Genomic DNA, 22302 nt, shown 5'->3' on the forward strand with positions numbered 1-22302 from the left:
CTATAAAATATATATATATATATATAAAACCAACACTTTTCTCTATCTACATATATATCATAATTATGTTATTAGAAAGTGAGATAATCTTTTTCCTTTTCTAGACCAAAAACCCTTAACATTTCTTTCAATGTTCTGGTTTTCTGAACTTTATATTATTGTTTTTCACTGATTATCTTCCCCTTTTAATTTCCTCTCAAATTGCGAAGGCACATCAGAACCAGATTTTTCCTTAAGAAGCTAATTTATACAGATAAATATAATTTATCTGTAAGATTATATCCTTGTCTTTGAGTAATTGATTAATATACCCATATTTAGGTTACTTTAAAAAATTTAAAGTTTTTATTTGTACTAGGCATTTTGGTATCTACGTAATTATTACTGTTTTTTACATGTCCAAGAATAATAAGCTTTATTGAATATCATCCTGGTACCAGGCTATGACTTCATCAATAAATTAAACTAATACTGTTTAGAAATAAGCTTTACTCTTATGGGATATTTCTCATAGTCATCTCCAAGGCCCCAAAATACTTTATTATTTCTATTTGGGGAGTATAACTCACTAGTTAGTTATACATCCATCTGGGGGTTGAGAGCAGAATCTAAGAATCACAGAATTTATGTGTTAAAACAACTGGAAGTGCAGGAAGTAATATTATTTAAGGAGTAACTATATGAATGACAGTTTGTTGGATACTTATATGTACTATCTCATTTAATTCTTACACTAATGCTTTGATACATACTTAACTAAACTAAGATAAAGCAACGTATCTAGGGTCACAAAGCTATGGAATAGCAATCTTGGGATTAGAACCCTAATCAACCTGAGTAATATATGCTCAGGGGCCTGCCACAGACAGTCTATCACCCTATCTTGGCATGTATTTCTATATAGCGAGCCTTTTAATAAATATGTTCAATGACCAGGCATTTCAGGCAGCTAAATGAACTGAGACAAAAATCATTCTGTTGTAATCTTAAATCAGCCTGCCTATATGTTCTATCCACTGAAGCAAATTCTATCTTCCAAAATTCATCTGCTTATTTAATATCGAGAGCATTACCTTTATGACCTTTAAATTACAGTTTGTTCACAGGGGCAAATTTCCCAGCAAATTAAGATCTATTCAATGTGATTCTTTTAACTAACATTTTGGTAAATCCTTACAGTTTTAGCTTGGTATTGCTTCCATGTTCATCACTGTCGATAAAAATTTTGAAAAGGGTATGGCTTGCAAAAGTGTTCAAGATGCCTCCCAAAATAACACCAATTATTTATCAACATTCTAAGTATGAAAATTTAACCTAATCAAAAGACTTATAATTGTATCATCTAACCAACACTCTACACATAATTTGTTTGTGAAATATTAGAACAGACTCAAATTTCAACCACAGCACTCCCTGATACATCAGTATGTACTATCACCATACTAAAACCAAGTCTAGTTATAAACAATGCTCTCTTTGTAAACATGTACTGGCTCTCAGTGATAACTTTCTCCTTTTAAAGAGCACATATCATTCATACTTTTTAAAAAAACACAACATATAAAAGTGGAACTAATCTATAACGTAGCCATTGCTCCTAGAAACGTCAAGAAGGCAAGGACATTTTCTGTTGTAAATAAACAACATCTACAGCAAAGAGTGCTAACTGGCTATTTGCAGGCTGCTTCTAGCCTAAGGGCATATTTTGTTTGGTCAACACTGTTGTTGTTGAATTAAATAAGTTGCCAACTTCCAAATCTGAGATAATTCACTGTAAAAATCCGGACTTCTTGTTCCTCTTAAAAATCAAAAGAACGGGTAATACTGGCCACACATTTTTCACTGTGCAACAAATGCCTAGGGCTGAGTTGTGGCTTCTGTCTTTGAGTGTGGCATGTACAATTCAGATCACCATACATACCCCAATTTCCTATTGTTAGGCACCTAACAGGTTTCTCTCATTTGAGTCCCTTACCTGGTCCACATAGGTAACTGAATTTATAACTCCTGATAAGAAGCAACTGCTCAACAGGAAATCCTACTGACTACTCACTTTTTTATCTGACAAGAAAATGATCCAGGGTATACAAAATAGTCCAGCAATTCCAATTTTAACTATACTCTATGTACACTTTAAGTCTAAATATATGGCAAAAAATAACATCATTTTTTAAAAGAAAGTTATGTCCAAAGCTTTTGAAACACACACACACACAGATAAAAGACACTAAGTTATATAAGCTTATGTTGCTAGAGTAAGAAATGTTATTTTCAAGTCTTTATTTTGTGGTTTCTTAGGGAATTTTCAAACAATATATGTTCAAAGCAATTCATTTTAAACTGATTATCAATAAGGTAAAATGTTAAAATGTTTTTCACTAAATGTTATAGTCCCAAAGAGAGTCAAAGTCTGTATTCTTACAACAGACCACAAAAATCCTAGGAAGTTAAAAAAAATTACTCAACATATCGTAGTAAGTGAATAAGACATTTCACTTGAATTTTTAAAACTTAACAAAGAATAACTGTGACTCTCATAGTCTTGCCAACATATATAAATGTAAAACATTATGAGCAATTATTTTAAAACAAAGTACAGGAGATTCGTTAAAATTTAATTGTAAGATCATTTCTTTAATTTTCTGTAAAGACATAAGGCAAAAGAGAGAGATATACATAAAGTCATGAGTCCATTTTGTGGTAGTAAGAAGACTTCCCCCACACTTCTACTTCCACTATAGAGCTGATAAAACTTTTACATTCAAAAGTCAAAGGTTAAATAAAGGAAAGGAAATGTTTTTTGTCAAATAGTCAGGTAACCACTAAAGTCTAAGCGATCAGCAGGAACCTAACTTATAGTAATCAAATAAAACTAAGGAAACTGCCTTTCCGTAGGAAAACGTCTAATGTCTAGAGGCTGTTTTTCTGTCTGGAAAATTGACACGAAATGTGTAAAATTGAAACATTCTGCTTCTGAGGGATTTGCCCAAAGGAAGAGTGTGAAAGCTTCAAGTTTGGTATGAGTTAAAGCGGGGAGGGGGAACTACAAAGGCCCTAAACATAAATCTGTCTTCCTTATTGGAGTACTTCAAGTATTTTGAACCCTTGGCGACAATTTTATAGTTATAAAATTATGTTAATCAAATTAGGTAAAAAAGTTATTTCTTGCATTTTTGCTAGCATATGAAACAATTCTAAGTACAAACAATTGCCAGATTTAAATTAGTAATATCTCAGGATATTTTTGAAATCTTGTTAAAACTAGGATAGACATGTCATAGAAAGAACTAAAGAACAGAACAGTGACTCAAAATTAAATGTCAACTTTAATATTAAATAGGCCTAAATTCTAGTATTTTTTCTAAAAGATGAACAAAATAAATAGAAATCAAAGAAATATACTAACTTTCAAATCTTGTAAAGACCTAAATCCAGGAGAAAACGGACACATGGTTTATATAGCATAGTGTGCAATTTTCTTAGAACTCTGAGGTAAATCTAGATTACAGCAATTTCAAGTCCTATAATAGCATCATCCAGGAGTAGACAAAAGTCGCTTTACAGCATTATATACAAATGTTCCAGCTTAGAACTCTAAGTACTAGAATAGTTTTTTGGTTTCTTTTTTTAAATAATGCATATATGTCACTAAGCAGACAACTTGGCTAGGTAAACAAACACTAAATGATGTTGCTGTTAATTAACTGCCACTTAGTATCATTAGTATCAACATCTTTAACCTAAAAGAGTCTCTGCCAGTCAAGAAATCCAAGCAAAATTATTTTCTGCTATTTCTAATTAAAATATTCTATCAATTTGTACTGTTTTATTTTACTTTGTATCGATATACCTTAAAGCTTCTTAAATGTATGGCATGTTAATTATGTCTACGTTTTATAAATACCTAAAATATTTTAAACTGTTCAATATCAACAAAACTCAAGAGACATTCATAAATGTTTTTATTTTATAATTTTTGGATTAAAAGACAAATTCAAACAGTAGAAGATAAGTCACAAAAGAGAAGATTTTTAGGAAAATAATATTTTATCACAATAGAAAAAAATTCGTGTTTAGGATATTGGAAAGACAATAGGAGAAACATTAATTAATTTCTATCCAAGAATCTTAATTCTTTTGCTACTGACAACGAACTCTGGATAATCAAGCCATTATTATCTCACAGTAGAATACCTACAAATAGAGAATGCTTCAGTATAAAGGCATTAACTTTGCACAAAAGACATCTTTAAGGAGAAGGTATTAACATTTTTTAATACCCAAAAGTCATAATACATTTCTGGTAAAGATATAAGAAAGTGATTAAACATAACCAACATTCAGAAGGGAAATATTTTTGTGTGAAATCTCAACTTACAATAAAAGAAACAATAGCAATGAACAATTGTCAGATTAAGCATGTATAAACATTTGAGCCACTTATGGATGATAATATGAAAGCCACTGTAGCTTTTTCAATTTATGAACTGCTTTAGATGCATTCATTCATTTTACAAACCTTGAATAAAGACTACAGTTAATCATTTACTTTGACATCCCATAGAAAAATCTGTAAATGTATCTTAGCAAGTCTTTTGAAATAAAACTAGAACTAAATACCAAAACATAAGTGACAATTATGTGTTCACGAATATATGTGACTTTTATTTTATCTTTTAAACTTCTCTAGATCCTCCAAATTTTCTATAGCAAAATAATTTATTTTTGTTATCAGAAAATATGGTTAAAGGCATATATCTACGTCTTGCTTATGCAAGGATTTTATCATACTTCTCAATAAATTTTGGCCCTATTAAGCACATGAATTCTAAAAGTCAGGTCAATCCTACAAAACTGACTGCAAGTAAAAAGGCTTTTTGCCAGCTACTCATAAATAACTCAGAAAATGAGCATAGTTGATCTTCTCTCACATATTTCTGGAAGCAGCACAGTCTGTTATAAAGGAAGCTGGCCTGTAAATTAAGAGACCTGACTACCCTAAACCATTGTATGAATAGCTCATTAGATAATCCTACCTTCCTTTTCCCCCTAAAATTACCAGTTATTCTAAGTCTTGGTTTCATAATGAAATAAGACAAACTAGGCTGGGGGCAGCGGCTCACGCCTGTAATCCCAACACTTTGAGAGGCCAAGGTGGGCTGATCAGGAGGTCAGGAGATCAAGACCACCCTGGCCAAGACGGTGAAACCCCGTCTCTACCAAAAATACAAAAATTAGCTGGGCGTGGTGGCGCAGGCATGTATTCCCAGCTACTCCGGAGGCTGAGGCAGGAGAATCGCTTGAACCTGAGAGGCAGAGGCTACAGTGAGCCGAGATCGCGCCGCTGCACTCCAGTCTGGTGATCGAGCAAGACTTCATCTCAAAAAAAAAGAAAAGAAAAAAAAGACAAACTTTTTTCAACCACATCTTAAGAGTACAGTAAAATTAAGTAACCACTGTTGGAGGAGGAGAAAAAAGAAAATAATTTTAGGTGTAATAGAATTTCTCCAACCATCTTACAAATCATTCCTATCTGGTTGAACATTTTGTGTTGAAATTACAGAGAAACATCAATATCTGGCTCAAAGATTATAAAGCCATCCCATTAGCAATATTTTTTCTGTTTAAATCCCAATTTTCAAGAACACTGAATGAAACTGTCCCATTCCCATTCTTTTTATTTTATTTTATTTATTTATTTATTTATTTATTTATTTATTTATTTATTTATTTAGAGGCAGAGTCTCTGTCGCCAGGCTGGAATACAGTGGTACGATCTCAGCCCACTGCAATGTCCGTCTTCTGGGTTCAAGTGATTCTCCTGCCTCAGCCTCCCAAGTAGCTGGGATTACAGGCATGCACCACCAGACGCAGCTAATTTTTGTATTTTTAGTAGAGGCAGCGTTTCTTGACCTCACAATCTGCCTGCCTCGGCCTCCCAAAGCTCTGGGATTATAGGCGTCGGCCCCTGCGCCAAGCCCCCATTTCCATTCTTAATTCTGCTATATCACCATGATCACCTGACTGGTATGGAGTGCCTATACTAAAACATACTAGTAAGATAATTTCCTATCCTACAAATACACACATATTTTACCTGGCAAAAAATGATCTAGCTAAATTCCTACTAATTTTTAATATAATACCTATAGTTCCACATTTATAGTTTATTATCTACATAATAACATCTCAAAGTTTTAGAGCAAGAAAAAATTGAAATGATTTTGCTTATTGTAAAAGTAGATAAACGCTGAAGTGAATAAAGTAAAAAAAGTTCAGGATATATCCTTTTAGATGTTCTTATAAGTACATACAATCGTATATTAATATACAAATATTTATGTGTTAGCTATTTTTTAAATACATATACATTTACATACACATATAACTTGTTCTCTACAAATATAAGAACATACTATAAATATTATTTTGAAATTTTCCATCATGTTACAACAGATCATAAATATTTCTCTAAGTCAGGGTGTATATGTGTGTTTTTCTTAATAGCAAAATAATGTTGCACTATTCATTTACTTACTCAATAATTATCTATTAAGTCTTTTAAGAATTATGTGCCAGGCACTATTGTAGACACTGGGAATATATGAGCAAACAAAAGACAAAAATCCCTGCCCTCCCGAGGGTAACATTCTGGTGGGAGAGAAGGGAAGGGGTTGTGGGACAGAGAGGCTACAAATATACCATAATATACCTAATCAATTCCTACTGAGGGGCATTCATGTTGTCAACACTTTTACATTTATTTTTTATTATTCATTTAAACTGACAGGTAAAATTCTATGTACTTATTGTGTATACTTGAAAACATTCTTTTCAAGTATAACCTCCTCTCTGTCCCACAACCCCTTCCCTTCTCTCCCACCAGAATGTTACTCTCATTGTTTGAAAACGTTGTTTTCAAGTTCATATACATTGTGGAATGACTAAATCTAGCTAATTGGCATTTTTTCCTACTAGAAACCATGCTATAATAAATACCTTTGTTCACACTTTTCTCCTCACTCTTAGAAATAATCCTGGATTTAAATTCCTAGAACTGAAACTACTGACTGAAGAAATATGAGATTTTATAATTCTAATAGATATTATTAAATTTTCCTTCAAAAGCTTATACCATTTTACAGTCCTATAAACAGCATATGAAGTGTGTTTTCCCTCATGCTTATTTAAAAATTTTTTCAATTCTGCTAACCTTAATGGGCTCATTTCTTTTACCCTCAGCAATGCTGAGCACCATTCACAGCTGCATATATTATTTACATTTCCTCTGTAAGTTATGATGCTTTACTTATTTTTCTATCAGATTATTTTTCTTATTAAGTTGTAGGTGCTTATTATGTATTTTGGCTATTAACTCTTCCTTATAGTGGTTGTAAATATATTTCCACCAGTTTATTATTTGCATTTTAAATTTTACTATGCTTGTCACCATACAAGCATTTTCATCATTATGTGCTCAAATACACAAATCTTTTAGGAACTCCATGTAGACTCTTGCTGCCACAGTAATTTTTTCCTTCTAGTTGACATTTAGAGTTTTATCCATCCTTTCAACAATTATAAAGCTAAAAGTGGTGAAGGACCATCAAACCAGGTGGATAAACTTGGACCAAAAGCACCACAACTCCTCTTACTGTAGCACTTATAGAAATCTGTCAAAATTCCTTTCCAGGGGATACACTGATTATAGCTTACAAATAGACATTTAACTATCTATAATCTTCCAATTTCCTGAATAAGATGCTGAATTCCATTATATTTGAATCCTCCACTCACTATTAAAATTAAATAGTTATCTAACTTACTGGTTATTCTCTAAATCCACTGTTCTCAAAGAATCCCTTCACATACTGTCTTTCAGGAAAAATATTAAGATATGCCATTAAAATCTTAAAATGTCAATATTTTTTCTAATTTACTAGGAAAAACAAGCTGGAGAACAGAATTTTCTAAATTTAAGATTTTCCTCTATGATTTTTCCATAAAGTTTTGACACCTCCTATTTCTTATCTACCAAAAGCACTGTCACATGACAAAATAAATACAAAAGGAAAATGATTTTAAATAAAAGATAAAATATTCAATAATACTTACTGTGAAATGTTCTGTTTATTGGTATACATGATTTTACTTTTAGTTTTCATTATGTTTATATAATATAATCATAATTTCTGCAGGTTAAAAACTCTTCCTACTTTAAAGAATATACCACAACATTCAGGGTTCTTTTACATATACAAGTTTAGAACCACAGATAAAAATAACTTGATTATTGTACTTGCTTTAGAGTTTGTTTCCTACAAATTAATGACAATTGCGCTGCCAATATGGACCTTATATTATTCTTTCTGTCCATTAACAAATAGTTATAGTTCATGTTTTATATAAATATTTTCAAGTAATGATTGCTTTCCTCAATTTAAACAGAAATTCCTAAGAATATTTATTCCACAAGCACATTTACAGAAACTGTTCTAAACATTCAATAATTATTTGTGAATGATTAATAAATTCAATGTATTCAAAGTATTTTAAGAGTTCAAAACAAAAGGCTCAGACTTTTAAATTATAAATATCAGGAGGTCAGTTCAGAGGCAGTGAGGTAAGCTATAAAATACAGACTCAAATCTTACCTGAAAATGATGTTTACTCTTAAATGGGTACACAAAAACAATAAAGGTGGGGTAAAGTGTGTGTGTGTGTGTGTGTGTGTGTGTGTCTGTGTGTGTGTGTGTGTGTGTGTATATTGAGAGAGAAAGGGAGAGTAGGGGAGAGGAGGAGAGAGGAAGAGAAATGCATGCTAACAACTGATGAATCTAGGTAATGTTCATATAAAAGTTCATTGTGCCATGAAAACTTTTCTGTAAATCTGAATTTTTTAATGAAAAGTTTCAAAAATTCATTGAGAAAAATAAGAAAGCATATACAGTTTTGGTCTTTCCATCAGGGCAAATCCATCTTGGGCACAATGCATAAAGATATACTCCTGTTTAAACTGTAGCTTTTGAACTTTCAGCATGAAACAATGATGAAAGGAACTCTCCCCACCATTGCCCATACTGTCATCTCCACCCCCACTGCCCAGCCAACCTGCTCCAAGTTCAAAAAATTAACCCACAGTTTTAAGCATGACATTCTTTTGGATAAAGTGTAAGTTTTAAGCACAATTGTTATCCAGATGAAAAAGTTGTGCTAAAGAGAGAATGGGGGCACATTCACAATTCTATTACGTATAAAGCAGTTAAGCACTTACTTTTGAATAAAGCTTGAAAAAAACTCTCCAGCTCTAACCAATGTTCTAAGTAAATTAACAAACACTAAATGAATGATACAAATGTAGTTAAATATTAACAGCAAATGAACAAGAAGACTGATTTTATAACAAAGTTTTCTTAGTAATGTTATTTCATAAATTGTTATTTCTTTTCCTATGAGCATTTCTAAGAAATCTAGCTTGACCAATATCCATAGTATAATAATAATATAGTGTCCTATTTTTATAGACTACATCTGGATTTCTGATTCATCAGGACATATTGCAAGGATGCTAACCTTTAGATCCCTTTCTTCCTAACAGTCAGCAACGCAGATCCCAAGTCCACAGGCAGGACACATACTCTCAACTACCTACTGAATGAAGGCAGATAATGTAGGCAATTAGACAGGACAGATAGGACCTGTGGAAACTAGCAAGCCCATGATACAACTAAAAATCTGCTATTCAGTTCCAGTTTATTGCTGCCATGGCAGAATTAGTAGATATCCTCACTTTTCAAAAGGAATGTGAAATATGAACGATATACAAAACTTCCTAAAATTCATAAGGTTAACGTCCTTTAAAATTTTTAAAACACCCAGTAGCCAAATGAAAACCTCTAAACGCTTCTACCAGGTTCATCAGTTTGCAACCTCTGTCTTAAAGCCGCAGTTCACTTTTAAAAATCCAAGTTCAGGTTCAGTGATAGAAAAGGGCATACATTAACTTATCTTTTTGTATTTCATTTAATAGGTGAAACTCCTATATTATTTGAATCCATCTCTTTATATTTAGTTTTCAAAATAATTCTACAAAATCTAATCTTTAAAAAATCGATTCTTTCAAGGAAAGTTCCACTATGATAATGGTAAATCTTTAAACTTAACTGATTCTGTATACAGAAAGTCAGGAAAATTATTTTCAACTTGCTTTTAAAGAAAACAAGTTTTTCTTCATCCCAAGCACAACAAAGTACAAAAGAGAGATACAGTTACCTATTTTGCATCCAATTTTTTTTTTTACTACAAATACTCACCTAAGGATGCATAAACAAATTGTGCCTCCTGACGTAAGTCTGCAGAATCCAAATCTCTGTTTACTTTCAATGTCTGTCAGTACAAAGGTAAAGTGCTGTCCAACTTGATTCTGAGACACCCTAAAATATAGTAACATTATGAAATATTGTGCCTTGTTTGACAATTTTCTTCAAGAAAAAAGCAAGAGTATATTCGTATGTGACATTGGTTTCATCTTTCTAATCAGCTGGTTCTTGAAGCCAGAACTATGTTCTAAAACTAAAGCAAGTGTGAAATATATAAACACCAAAATAAGTTGTAATACCTCATAGACTGAACAGTTCTGCATATATTAATCTCTCACTAGGAAATCATAAGGTAGTCTACCATAAATGTTCATAAGACTAAAAGTGCTCGTATTTCATAAATTATCAAAATATTATTACTGAAACTGTAGAAGAAGCTAGAAGTGATGACTAAGTCCTTTTCTTCAACGCTAGCCACTTTTCCTAATTATTCTAAAATTGCTTAGATAGCAAATCATGTCGCTTTAGAATCCAATGGCAGCCACCACCAGCTCTGTTTAATTGCTTCTCCTGTTGACATTCTCACTCAATAAAGTATCCTACAAAAATACCCTTGGTATATTTTTCCTAGAATTCTCTTGTACAGCTATCAATATACTGAGAAATAAATTTCCAAGTATAAAATAAGAATATAATTTCTACCAAATAAAAAAGGCTTACCAGCTAAGCTGTAAAGAATTTTAGTCAACTTTGAAGTATCATACTACCATAATATGTGTCACACTTTGGTATAAGGGGCAATATAAAACGTTAGATTGAATCTTTATTTCTACTTAAAATATATGAATATATTTCCTAGTACTGGCTGTAATCTTGCCATTAGATAACCATAACTGAATTTGCGCTTCCTTGTCCCAAAATAAAATATCCATGACGCCTACACTTTGGTTTTGAAATAGCCACAGTGATTATACAGAAGGAAATAAATTACTGCCAGTATCAATGCTACAAACAGTTTTGTCAGGAAATGTTGCATGTCAAATGCTGAACATTCAACAAATACACTTTTAAGGGGACAGGTTTTTCTTACACTTTAATAAACTTAAAAAAAAAAACAAAAAACTCTCTAGTCACAAATGGGACCTCTAGTGTCCAAGGTTCATAATATGCTTTTCGTAGCTGGATTCTAAATCTTCCTTACTATTAATATGAAACCTGTAACTTTTTTTGTTTGGGTAGGGCAATGATTCCTCAGATAAGGTAAAACAAGGAGTATCATTCATCGACAATGCTTATTAGTACTGATTAGTCCATCATTCAGAAGGCTTTATCTTTAATACAGTAAAATCATAAAGTCTCACTAATATTTACTATAGCAAAGTATTTGCTTAAAATAAATATTCTTTCAAAAACCCTTCATATCACCCTCTTAAGAAAACTGATAATAAGAGTATTTAAAAAATCACATGAAAAACAATAAATGATCTGTTGTTATGCTCACAGGGCTGTATGTTCCATGAAATTTCAACTGTATGCAATTTCATCATTCAATATTTGTTCAGTGAAATATAAAAATAAGATTTTCAAAACTATAAGAGTTTCCCTATAGCTTTCCATAATATTACACTACTTCTATAAAGTTATTCTTGAGAGACAAGTAGCCATGAGTTTTACAGCATGACACAGATGGTCTTTTCAATGAGGATGAAGTGAGATAGGAACCAGGAAACATATATATCAAGACATAATTCTAAGACTCTGATCAAGGTCATATTAATATTTTTTTCCACTAGTGCTCACAATTTCTACCTGAAGAAGAGAGAATAAAGGGAAAAAATAGAAACTATTGGCAATAGTGTTTTCAGACTCGTCTTAACTGTTCATAGTAGAGAAAATAAAAGATGTGATTTAAAAGGCTTCCTCTTCCACATATTAATTTTCAACCTCTTTTCAATCTCTAGCCTTTTTGTGAGAAGCAATAAAGAGAAGGGACATTTTACTTTATAAAAAAGCACATGTAATCATTTTTAAGTATGTACTAAAATAAGCTACATTTATTTTAAATGATACTTATACTGTACCTTTCAACGTCAAAGGGAAAACAGAACTTTGGCACACTCTGTAGTATTTCCTACAAATGGAAATTTCAAAAAAAAGAAACGTTTTAGAATATTTTTTAAGATGCAGTTAAAACTTAAGAGACATTTTCTAGGAAAAAAGTTGCTTTCTTTGTCCTTAAGAAAATAGCACAGGTTCCTAGACTAAAATAATTGATTATTAAAAAGGAATTAAGTTTGTGCTTTGGCAGATTGCACTGACAATGCCACAGAAACCCCAGGGGGGAAAGGCCTGGCCTGAAGGGTATTAACACCCTTCACATCCCCGCTGGGATTCCCTTCAACAAGGCCATATGGATTTTACAAGAAGCACCGCACCATATGGGTAAGCTACGTCTGCTGCTACTTGTACCACAGTCTAGCCATAGGGACTTCTGACAGATCCTGGCTCAAAAATATAAATGTTGTTTCAATTAAAATGCAGGCAGAGAAAAGGGAATGAAGTTGGCAGCAGAATGAATTACTGAGAGGTATAACAACTCTACATGTCCCATAGTCAAACAGTTAAAAAAAAAAAAAAAAAAAAGAGAGAGAGATAGACTTTCTATAGCCAAAGAAACATTTACATGATTCAATTCTTGGTATTGTTTTATCTTAACACTCTTAAAGAAATGTGTATCTAAAAACAAGCTTTCAAAAATATAGCTTCTATTCTGTGCACTTTCATTTAAGAATTGCTTAATATGAAAATCAATGCTTTAATAAAACACAGAAAATAACCTGAATGATTTTGAAACCTTCAGTTATTTAACAGTCATTAAAAATAATTTAATTTTTAATTAAATTAAATAATTTAATTAAAAATTAAAATAAAAAAATAATTTAATAATTTAAAAACCATACGCATTAACAACTACAATAAAATACAAATAGTTATCCGCTACTTGGCAAAGCCTTAACAATCTATTTTATTTGAAAAATAACTTAAAATTAAGTCTGATTCAAAAGTTAAACTTTAAACTTGAAGACAACATCATACAACTTCGAAGTCAGGCAACTTTACAAGACAAAGAGTTTTATAAGGGTGTTTCCTATTGAAAAGAAAAAAGAGCAAATATCTTAATGCAGCAGTCATCCTCACTGAACAACACTTTCGCTACCACTTCTTTGCCACTAAATAAGGTCTACAGAAGTCATCAGTATCTGAATATTTAACTCCTATACATAAATATAGCATTGAGTGTTTTAAAGTGGAATTTCTTGCATTCTTTTAAAAAGATAGACTACAATAAAGTGTCAACTAAAAATAAAACGTTATAAAATTTCAACACCAATACCTAAGAGAGCTTCAAGTACCTTAATGCACATAAGCAGAAAGGAAAGCATCTTGTAAAAAAAAAAAAAAAAAATCTACTCCTAGGGCAGGGTACCCTGAATTGCTTATAATCATGTGCTTTTAAAAGTATGAGCACAGATTCCACATTAAGCAAAAGCTAACTGTTTCACCACTGACAATATTTTGTTAAATGCAGTTAAAAGAGCCACTAAACTTGCAGTAAGTTAAATTCTGCAAACTGATAAACAGTTCATTGCAAATGAGACCAGTTCATTTTCATTTGACCATTGCTTAATCCTTATCTTGTACTTCACAAAGTGAAACCATTCACTAGTTTTACTATACATGTGAACACTATTCGGACCTCCTCCTATAAAATTGTCCACATAATTTCTGTAACAATAAAGAACAAATATTCAAAATTCAATACCTGCCTTTAAATACACAAATTAGTAATATATTTCACATCAATTTTAAGACTCAAATTAAGAAGAATGCTTCCCAGTTAGTTGCTCAATCTTTCACACCCTCCCCCTCCCTTCTTCCACAAGCAACACACATGCACACACTTCTGCGAAAACAGCCTCAGCTCGCTTCCCAACTGGCAGAAGCATCCCTCAGGGGACAAGTCTTTAAACCTCCGCACTCTTTAAAATTCAACCAGCCAGCAGGTCTATAGACTAGTGTATAAACAGTATAGACAAAAAAAAAAAATCCTCTCTCAGCTTATGTCAGTGACAAAGCAGCTCAGCAGTTGACTGTTTCTCCCCTGACAGCATAAACTGGGTTTACACAGATCAATACTTGGAAGTCCTACCTAGCTCCCAGGCCTTGGTTTTCTTCCTTAATTACAGGTGCTATTGAAACTGAAGTGTAAAAAAAGAGAGAGAGACTTGGAGGGAGGCATAAAATGCATGCAAATAGCTTTTAGGGATTCTCTTAGCAGTAATATTAATTGAAAATTATACTTCCACGTTTATTACAAAAGAGTGTATTAAAGCTGGTATTTTCACTACACAGTGTTTTTAATATGATACATATACAAACACACACACATGCACACACAAAATTCTAGGTTAGCATCCACAGATTATGTGAAAGGTTTAAGACAATACTCTCCAGAAGTTATCAATTTTCCTTTTCTACAGACTTTTGCATTTAAAGAATATTCCTTAGCCAAGAAAATTATCTGGGTTTCAGAATCCTACTAACTCTCCAAAATGTTTTATTTTATGCCAAAAGAGTATATTGGCTAACATATGTCAAATGATAAAATAGGAAAACAAAAGAATGGATGGAATAGAATACAAAATTATGAACAGCAAAATGAAAGAGGTAATAACACCTATTTCTGTGTATGTCCTAAAACAGCACTTCCATTATCATATTAATGACTGGAAACAAGGACTGATGAAAATTTATATTTTGGGGGGTTTTGGGTTCCATACCAGTGTATGTCTAGTAATAAGCATTACAATGAAATTGATCTTATAAGAGAGAAGACAGCCAATTGCTAGGGTTAGAGTGGCATATTAATTATTTATCCCATCAGGTTACCATTTAGCACCATAAATTGATCAACTGAAAAGGAAAACAAGCATTTAAGAATTTACTTAAAAAGAAAAAACACTAAAGTTTACATCTTGATCAAAGTTCTTAGAATTTGTTCTTAGAACAAAGGTCTTTGAACTTATCTGAGAAAAATCTAAGATAAAATGAGATGTGTCACTGTTGATATCACTAACTGTTTTTCCTCCTTCTCAACTACTTTGTCCTCCACTGTACACTGAAATACTAGTGTTCTCTGAAATTCATAGTTTCTTCTCTTCCCTACTCAATAAGATATACCTGTAAGCAATCTCATCTACACCCATAGTTTCAACTACACCTACTAAATCTCTTAGTCTTGTAGTTTAGATATTTCTCCAGGATTATGGCTCTAACTACTTTCTGGTATCACTTTCTAAATGTTCCCAGACACCTCTAATGAAGAATGTACAAAACTGAAGTTGTTCTTTTAGTTATGGTCCTTATCACCTAAACTGGCAGCACCATCTACATAGTTATCCAAATCAGAAACACGGTAGTTACCATGACCCCTCCTTTTCCCTGACCCCCACATATAATCAATCACTCACCAAGTCCTTTCATTCAATTTCATAACTATCTTGCTCCAGATGTTCTCAATGGAGGGTGGAAAGGATTAGAAAGAAGATGAAGGGGTTTTAGAATCACTTGGGAGTGGTTTTCAAAACACAAATTTGATGGCCTACATGAAACCCACAAGGGTCCTGAGTCTTTAACTTCAGTTTGAATAGCACCAATAATTAAGGAGTAAGAATAACTATATCAGTTAAGGGTGCTTAATGTATATAAGGACAAGTTATACTCTCATAGCAAGAAGTGACATGGTTGACTTGTTCAGAGACTGTTTAATTCAACACCTACCTCATGGACCCAGAAGTCTTCCCTCCTGCCCTGCTGGACTAAATTTGTTGGTTTTTTCCTCAGCTATCTCTACTCATGATCACAAAATGAGCTTCCAGAGTTCAGTACATCCCATGAAGACACAGCAGTATTCAGTGAAAGAAGCTTCCCTTTCTGTCAGTCTTTTTATCAGTGAGGAAACCTTTCCCAGAAGTCTGATCCCTGACTTTCCCATTACATTTAATTAGCCACAGGGTCATAAGTCACTCCTAAACTAATCCCTGGCAAGGGAAATGGTTACCTATGCTCAGTTTAGCCTTAGACCAGTTAGAGTAAAAGCCAGAATTCAACTCATTCATCTCCCGATAACCATGACACATGTAATGATAGAGAAATGTAAGTGAAGTATTATATTTCTTAAGAATCCTCATAACGATATTAATCAAATAATTACATTTATACTAAAGTTTTCATTAAAAATATTATACAACATCATATAAGGACAATTTTAAACTATCTGTAATTTTATTTCATATGAATAACACTTTCAGAATCAATTTGCTACAACTAAATGGGCTACTGTCTAATTTAATCTAATTTTTCACAAAGGCCATGAATTTCTAAAAAGATGATTACTTAATTTTGAATATTATCCCCCAAATAAATGAGAATTACCTAATAATACATATTCATTCAATTTATTTATACTTTACACAAGAGAGTAATAACTGAGATTCCCAAACAGCACTTAGATGTTCCAGGGCACCACAGCAAACTCTCAGGGACACTGTCAGATATTTTAAATTTTCAAGGGAAACAAAGTTATATTAACAGGGTGATTAAATCAAGACATATTTTATAGGGAGAATTATATTAATTTGTCAAATTACAGAGATAGCCTATCATCTTTTATTTTTTAAGAAGTATTTTACTCCCACTTATGAGTGAGAATATGCGGTGTTTAGTTTTCTATTCCTGTGTTAAGTTTTCTGAGGATGATGGTTTCAAGCTTCATCCATGTCCCTTGGAGAATATATTTTTAAACTTAGGGCCAAAAGGAACTGTCAGGACAATTATTCCCAGTGTGGAATTTTCTCTTGGATTTTACTTTTGTGTTTTCATTACGAATAAATCCCTCTTCTACGTCACCTCCTTAAATTAGGGAAAGCGCTCTGTGAATTCCAACACTAAAACTACTTAGGTTATTAAATCTGATCAAGTTATTTTTCACTATCAAGAATTTAAAATAAATTTATGTCATTAGAATATTAAAATAACTGCCATGAAGCAAATACATTTGCTATAAAAAGAACTGTGCTATAAAATATAAATTTCAGAAATTTCAGTTCTATGTGCATAAGTCTTAGGTGATGAAACCTATGCAATCACTTTAGTTTGATCTAATGTCAATGACAAAGACTAGATTGGAAGCAGTGCAGAGTGACATTACCAAAAAAAAAAAAAAAATCAGAAGATTATGCATCTGCAGATTCAACCAACTATGGATTAAAAATATTTGAAAAAAATACAAATAAAAACCAATATACTATAACTATTAATAGAACATTTACACTGTATTAGATAGTATAAGAAATCTAGAGATCATCTAAAATATATAGGAGGATGTGCACAGTTATATTTAAAAGTCCCATTTTATATAAAGGACTTAAGCATCTGTGGAATTTTGGTATCCACGGGGATCCCAAACCAACAGGATTATATATATACATACATACATATATATACACACACATATTCCATTATATAATCCATTATAAGTAATAAATAAGTATATAATCCATTATATACTTACATGTATTATATAAATATATATGTATCTACATATTTTGTGTATGTATATATTTATATATATTATCTATATTTACAACAAGACAAGTGGTGTGCTTGGCAAATAAAAAGCAAAATACATTTATTCTCATTAGGTTAAGAAAAGAGAAGCATTTTAAAAAATCAAAGTGTATATATAAGAATATGGATTTCCAGAGGGTTTTTTTTTTCAAAAATTCTATTAAAAACTGTCTTCAAAGTTATGCCCCAGCCAGGCATGGTGGCTCACACCTGTAATCCCAGCACTTTGGGAGGCCAAGGCAGGCGGATTGCTTGCGCCAAGGAGTTAGAGACCAACCTGGGCAACATGGTGAAACCCTGTTTCTAAAAAATATACAAAAATTAGCCAGGTATGGTGGCATGCACCTGTAGTCCCAGCTACTCAGGAGGCTGAGGTGAAAGGATTGCTTGAGCCCTGGAGGTGAACACACTACTTCACTCCAGCCTAGGTGACAGGGACCCTCTCTCTTAAAAAAAGTTGTACCCAGGTTAACACTAGCTTTTAAGCAGAGATTAGAATAGAAATTACCCAGCTCTATCTAAGAAAAAGACATTTGGGAAGACTACCACTCTTTTTCCCTGATAACCATATAACCTCTCACCTCCTTCAGACTAAATATATCTCTGCTTCATTCACTCCTATACTAACTAGTAATATTTCCTAGATCAAGGGAAATAGATCATAAAATAGAACACTGCCCATAATATTTGCTTACATTTCTAGATACTGATGTATTTTTAGATGAATATCAAGCAATCATTTAAATCAAGATAAGTAGACTTAAGATAAGTAGGAAAATGCTTCAAGTTTTAGAAAGAAACAAGTTTTACAGCAGTTGACTGATGATCACTTACCATGACTCCAACCCACAGCTATGTGCTATCGAGAGTAAAGGAAATACAATTCCTAATTTTCAAAACTAGGGAGACTTTAGATCATTAGAAAATAGATGTGTGCAACCCAATAAATATGTACATTTTAAAGTATGTGTTTTATTGAAAATAAAATTATATTCTTAGATTTGAAAAAGAAAATAGATGCATATTCACATGTACACAAGCACACACACATTAGGCAGCATATCAAAGTAACCAAGGGCATGACTTAATTAACTCATTCAAATTCTGCTTCTGCAAAGTACTAGTTATGTGCTCCAGTTTCCTTATCTAGGAAATGGGCAAAAATTAGTGTCTATCTCATTAGATTACACAAGGATTTATTTGAGAAATTTATGTAAGGATTAAGTGAAAATAAAATAAAAATCCATACAAAATGATTAGGATAATATCAAGCACATTAACCCCCCAACAACTATTAGCTCTTTTATTAGTTAGCTATTTGTTCTAATAACTCTTGTTATATGAATTTAAATTTATATATATTTAACAAGTATTTACTAAGTACAGTACAATATTAAAGGTCCTGTGTCCAATGCCTGTTGCCAAAACTTTAACATACTGAGATATAACATGATGAAAAGCATTATACTGAATAACTTATATGCTCTTTTGAAGATTTTTCATGTATTTTGCAAGTAGGTATGGATGTGGATACAGATGTATGTACAAATATATATTTGAATATATGCAACTACTTCTATTTAACCAAACACAATAGAAGCAAACACTGTTAACATTGCAAAGTTATCCAATGTACGTATCTGATGATTTCATCACATACAAAAAGCTTACTTTGAACTACTATATTGGCTGCTTTCGTTCAAATTAAAAATACCTTCAGAGTCATATCAACAGATATTTTCAATGTAAGGGGACATACTGATTAACTTCTTTTATTAATGTACTTATTCAGCAATCCAATAATAAAGATTAATCACCTTTTTCTTATCATTGCCTTGTATTACAGAATTTTGGTTTTTATTTTACTTTTGAAGCAATCTTTCTTTGTCTTTGTCAGTCTCTATTTTACATTTCTCCTCTGTCTTGTAGACGCCAAACCATTGATGCATATTATTTCTCTCAGTCTTCACACCTAGTCTATGTTCATACTATCTTTCTGTCATCATATTCACGCAAATATTCTCCATTAACTGCCCAGGCCATATATTAGAAAACTGATTTTTGTGCGACAGATGGAACATAGTGATAAAATACGTTCCAGAGCAATAAATTATAATTAATCTTGTTTTTATTTTTGTTTTGTTGTTGTTTTTTTTGGAGGGGGGGTCCTGCCTGGAACCTAGTTCAGAACTATCCCTAAACTGCTTGTTTTCCCAAAATAGTAAATCCTGTGATAAACCAGATAGGACTCTTGTGGTTTATCTAGCTGCTTCAAGAAACAATAAGGCCTTTCATTTTCAAGAATAAATCAGGGACCCTACATTTTAAAGTATCTGAAAATATACCTTTAGCTAGTTCTTATATTCTGGCATCAGTGGCATATTATTATTTATTTATTTAAGTCTTGAATGTCCTGCAAGTCTATAAGATCACCCAGTAGAAATGAGATTCATGGTGTATTTGAAAAGTTTAGAAAAATCATAACTGATTATTCATTCAGTTATTTGGAAGCTTTGTCTGGAAGAAGTAAATTATAATTACACAATTTTAAAACAAATTATTTAATGAAGACTACTTAAAAGTATAAAGTCTAGTTAGTACAACTCATATTTACAAACTCAATGTGAAATTATATAAATAACTAATTTTTATGTATATTCACTTTGCAAATATTTAACAGCTTAGAATAGCAATCACAGCTAGTAACAATATAGAGTAATAAGAGCATTGGTAGGAAAACTGAAAAACAGTAGGGACTTTTGAAGACAGATATATAAACCAATTCGTGGCAGGTCTAGGAGAACAGTCCCAAAGGAAGAAATCATATGTAAATAGAGAAATAAAGAGTGAATAAGAAGTTAGCCAGGCTATAGCATGAGGAAAGAGTGGTGGAGGGATGTAGGGGTGGTCCTCCCATCATAGGAAAACATGTGCAAAGAAAGGTCTGGAGTTGAAAAAGAAGTACAAATGTTGAGATAGTAATAAGACAAACTGGATTGATAAATAACCGGGGGACTGATTATATAAGGCCTTTAGGCCAATTAAAAATTTTGGACTTAATACAAAGGGTAAGGAAACCATTCCTCCTGGCAACACTTTCCATATATCTTCTCATTATAATTATCAGTAGCATTCTCTTTTACTTTCAAAAGTATCTGAGTTAAAATTTACAGTAGTGGAAATCAGCAAGTGGTTGTTTGGGGAAGGGGGAGGAGTGGAATGAGGAATCAGAGTGGATATTAAATAGACTAACCAGGAAGCAGCAGGAGGGAACTTCCTGGAGTGATAGATTAATATTTGGTATCTTGAAAAGAATATGGGTTACACAGTTGTATGCATATGTCAAAACTAATCTCATTGTATATTTAAGATCTGCATTTCACCACATATAAATTATAGCTCAAAAATAAATTATAAAATATCTCAGTTTGAACAACAAATCATATGGCTACCCTAAAAGAAATAAAGGCAATTTGAAGGGTTTAAAGCAAGGAAGGGTATGACTGGACTTCAATTTTAGCAAGATCACTCTGTCTATAGTGTGAGAAGGCTGAAAAGGGGCAAGACTAAATGCTGAGGGATCAGATATAAGGCTTTTATGGTAAATGAAGTGTATGGTGCTGGCCTGAAATAAGATAGCTGCAGCAAGAATGCAGAAACAGTCACAAAACTGAGATATACAGAGGAGTAAAAATGGAGACATCCAAGAAGTAGCTAGATAAAATTTCTGGTGCTCCACAGAGGGAACCTGGCCTGGGACTGGCACTGATTAAAATATATAAAAGCAATAAGAGATATACTACTGTATTCTCCAACGTTATGAAAAATAAATATCCTTCTTCATATTTTTATACGCCCATCAATAAACAACTTCATTATAATATTCTCAAGTATGAAATCACTATATTTTATCTTACAATGATGAAAACATGTATCTTTATTTTCCTAATCACTTGTATCAAGACATAGGTTTTAATGTGTTCAACCACTTTTGATTATATAATCACAATATGTGGTTGATTAGTTAGCAACCAGATCAATGGACTTAGTGTTGAATCAGAAAGCTCTAGTTGTTATCGCTGGAAAGGTCAGTTGGAACAAGTGTCTCCAAAGTTTTTGCGGCTGTTTTCAACTTTGGAGTTGCCCTAGGCCTAATCAGTGCCTGGCACATTACTCATGCTAAGAAAAAATCTGAACTCATGTAAAATGACACCATTTTAGCACCATCAGAATCAATTTACCCTGATAGACATTTCAAGTAATATGATTTAAAAGAGTCTGCATGCTTGCTTTA

General features: G+C 32.4%; 1 protein-coding gene across 1 annotated transcript in view; it reads right to left on the minus strand.

Annotated features, from left to right (window-relative positions):
* The window catches only part of DENND1B (DENN domain containing 1B), a 219873-nt gene that overhangs the window by 169454 nt on the left and 28117 nt on the right, over nucleotides 1–22302 (minus strand). Inside the window, exons 3-4 of the mRNA XM_017864615.1 lie at nucleotides 12401–12450; nucleotides 10314–10433 (exon numbers count right to left, since the gene is read on the minus strand). Of these exons, the coding sequence (XP_017720104.1) occupies nucleotides 10314–10433; nucleotides 12401–12450 (170 nt within the window). The remainder of the gene's footprint in view (nucleotides 1–10313; nucleotides 10434–12400; nucleotides 12451–22302) is intronic.

This window comes from Rhinopithecus bieti, unplaced genomic scaffold (assembly GCF_001698545.2).
Source record: "Rhinopithecus bieti isolate Rb0 unplaced genomic scaffold, ASM169854v2 scaffold_74548, whole genome shotgun sequence".
Lineage (NCBI taxonomy): Eukaryota > Metazoa > Chordata > Mammalia > Primates > Cercopithecidae > Rhinopithecus > Rhinopithecus bieti.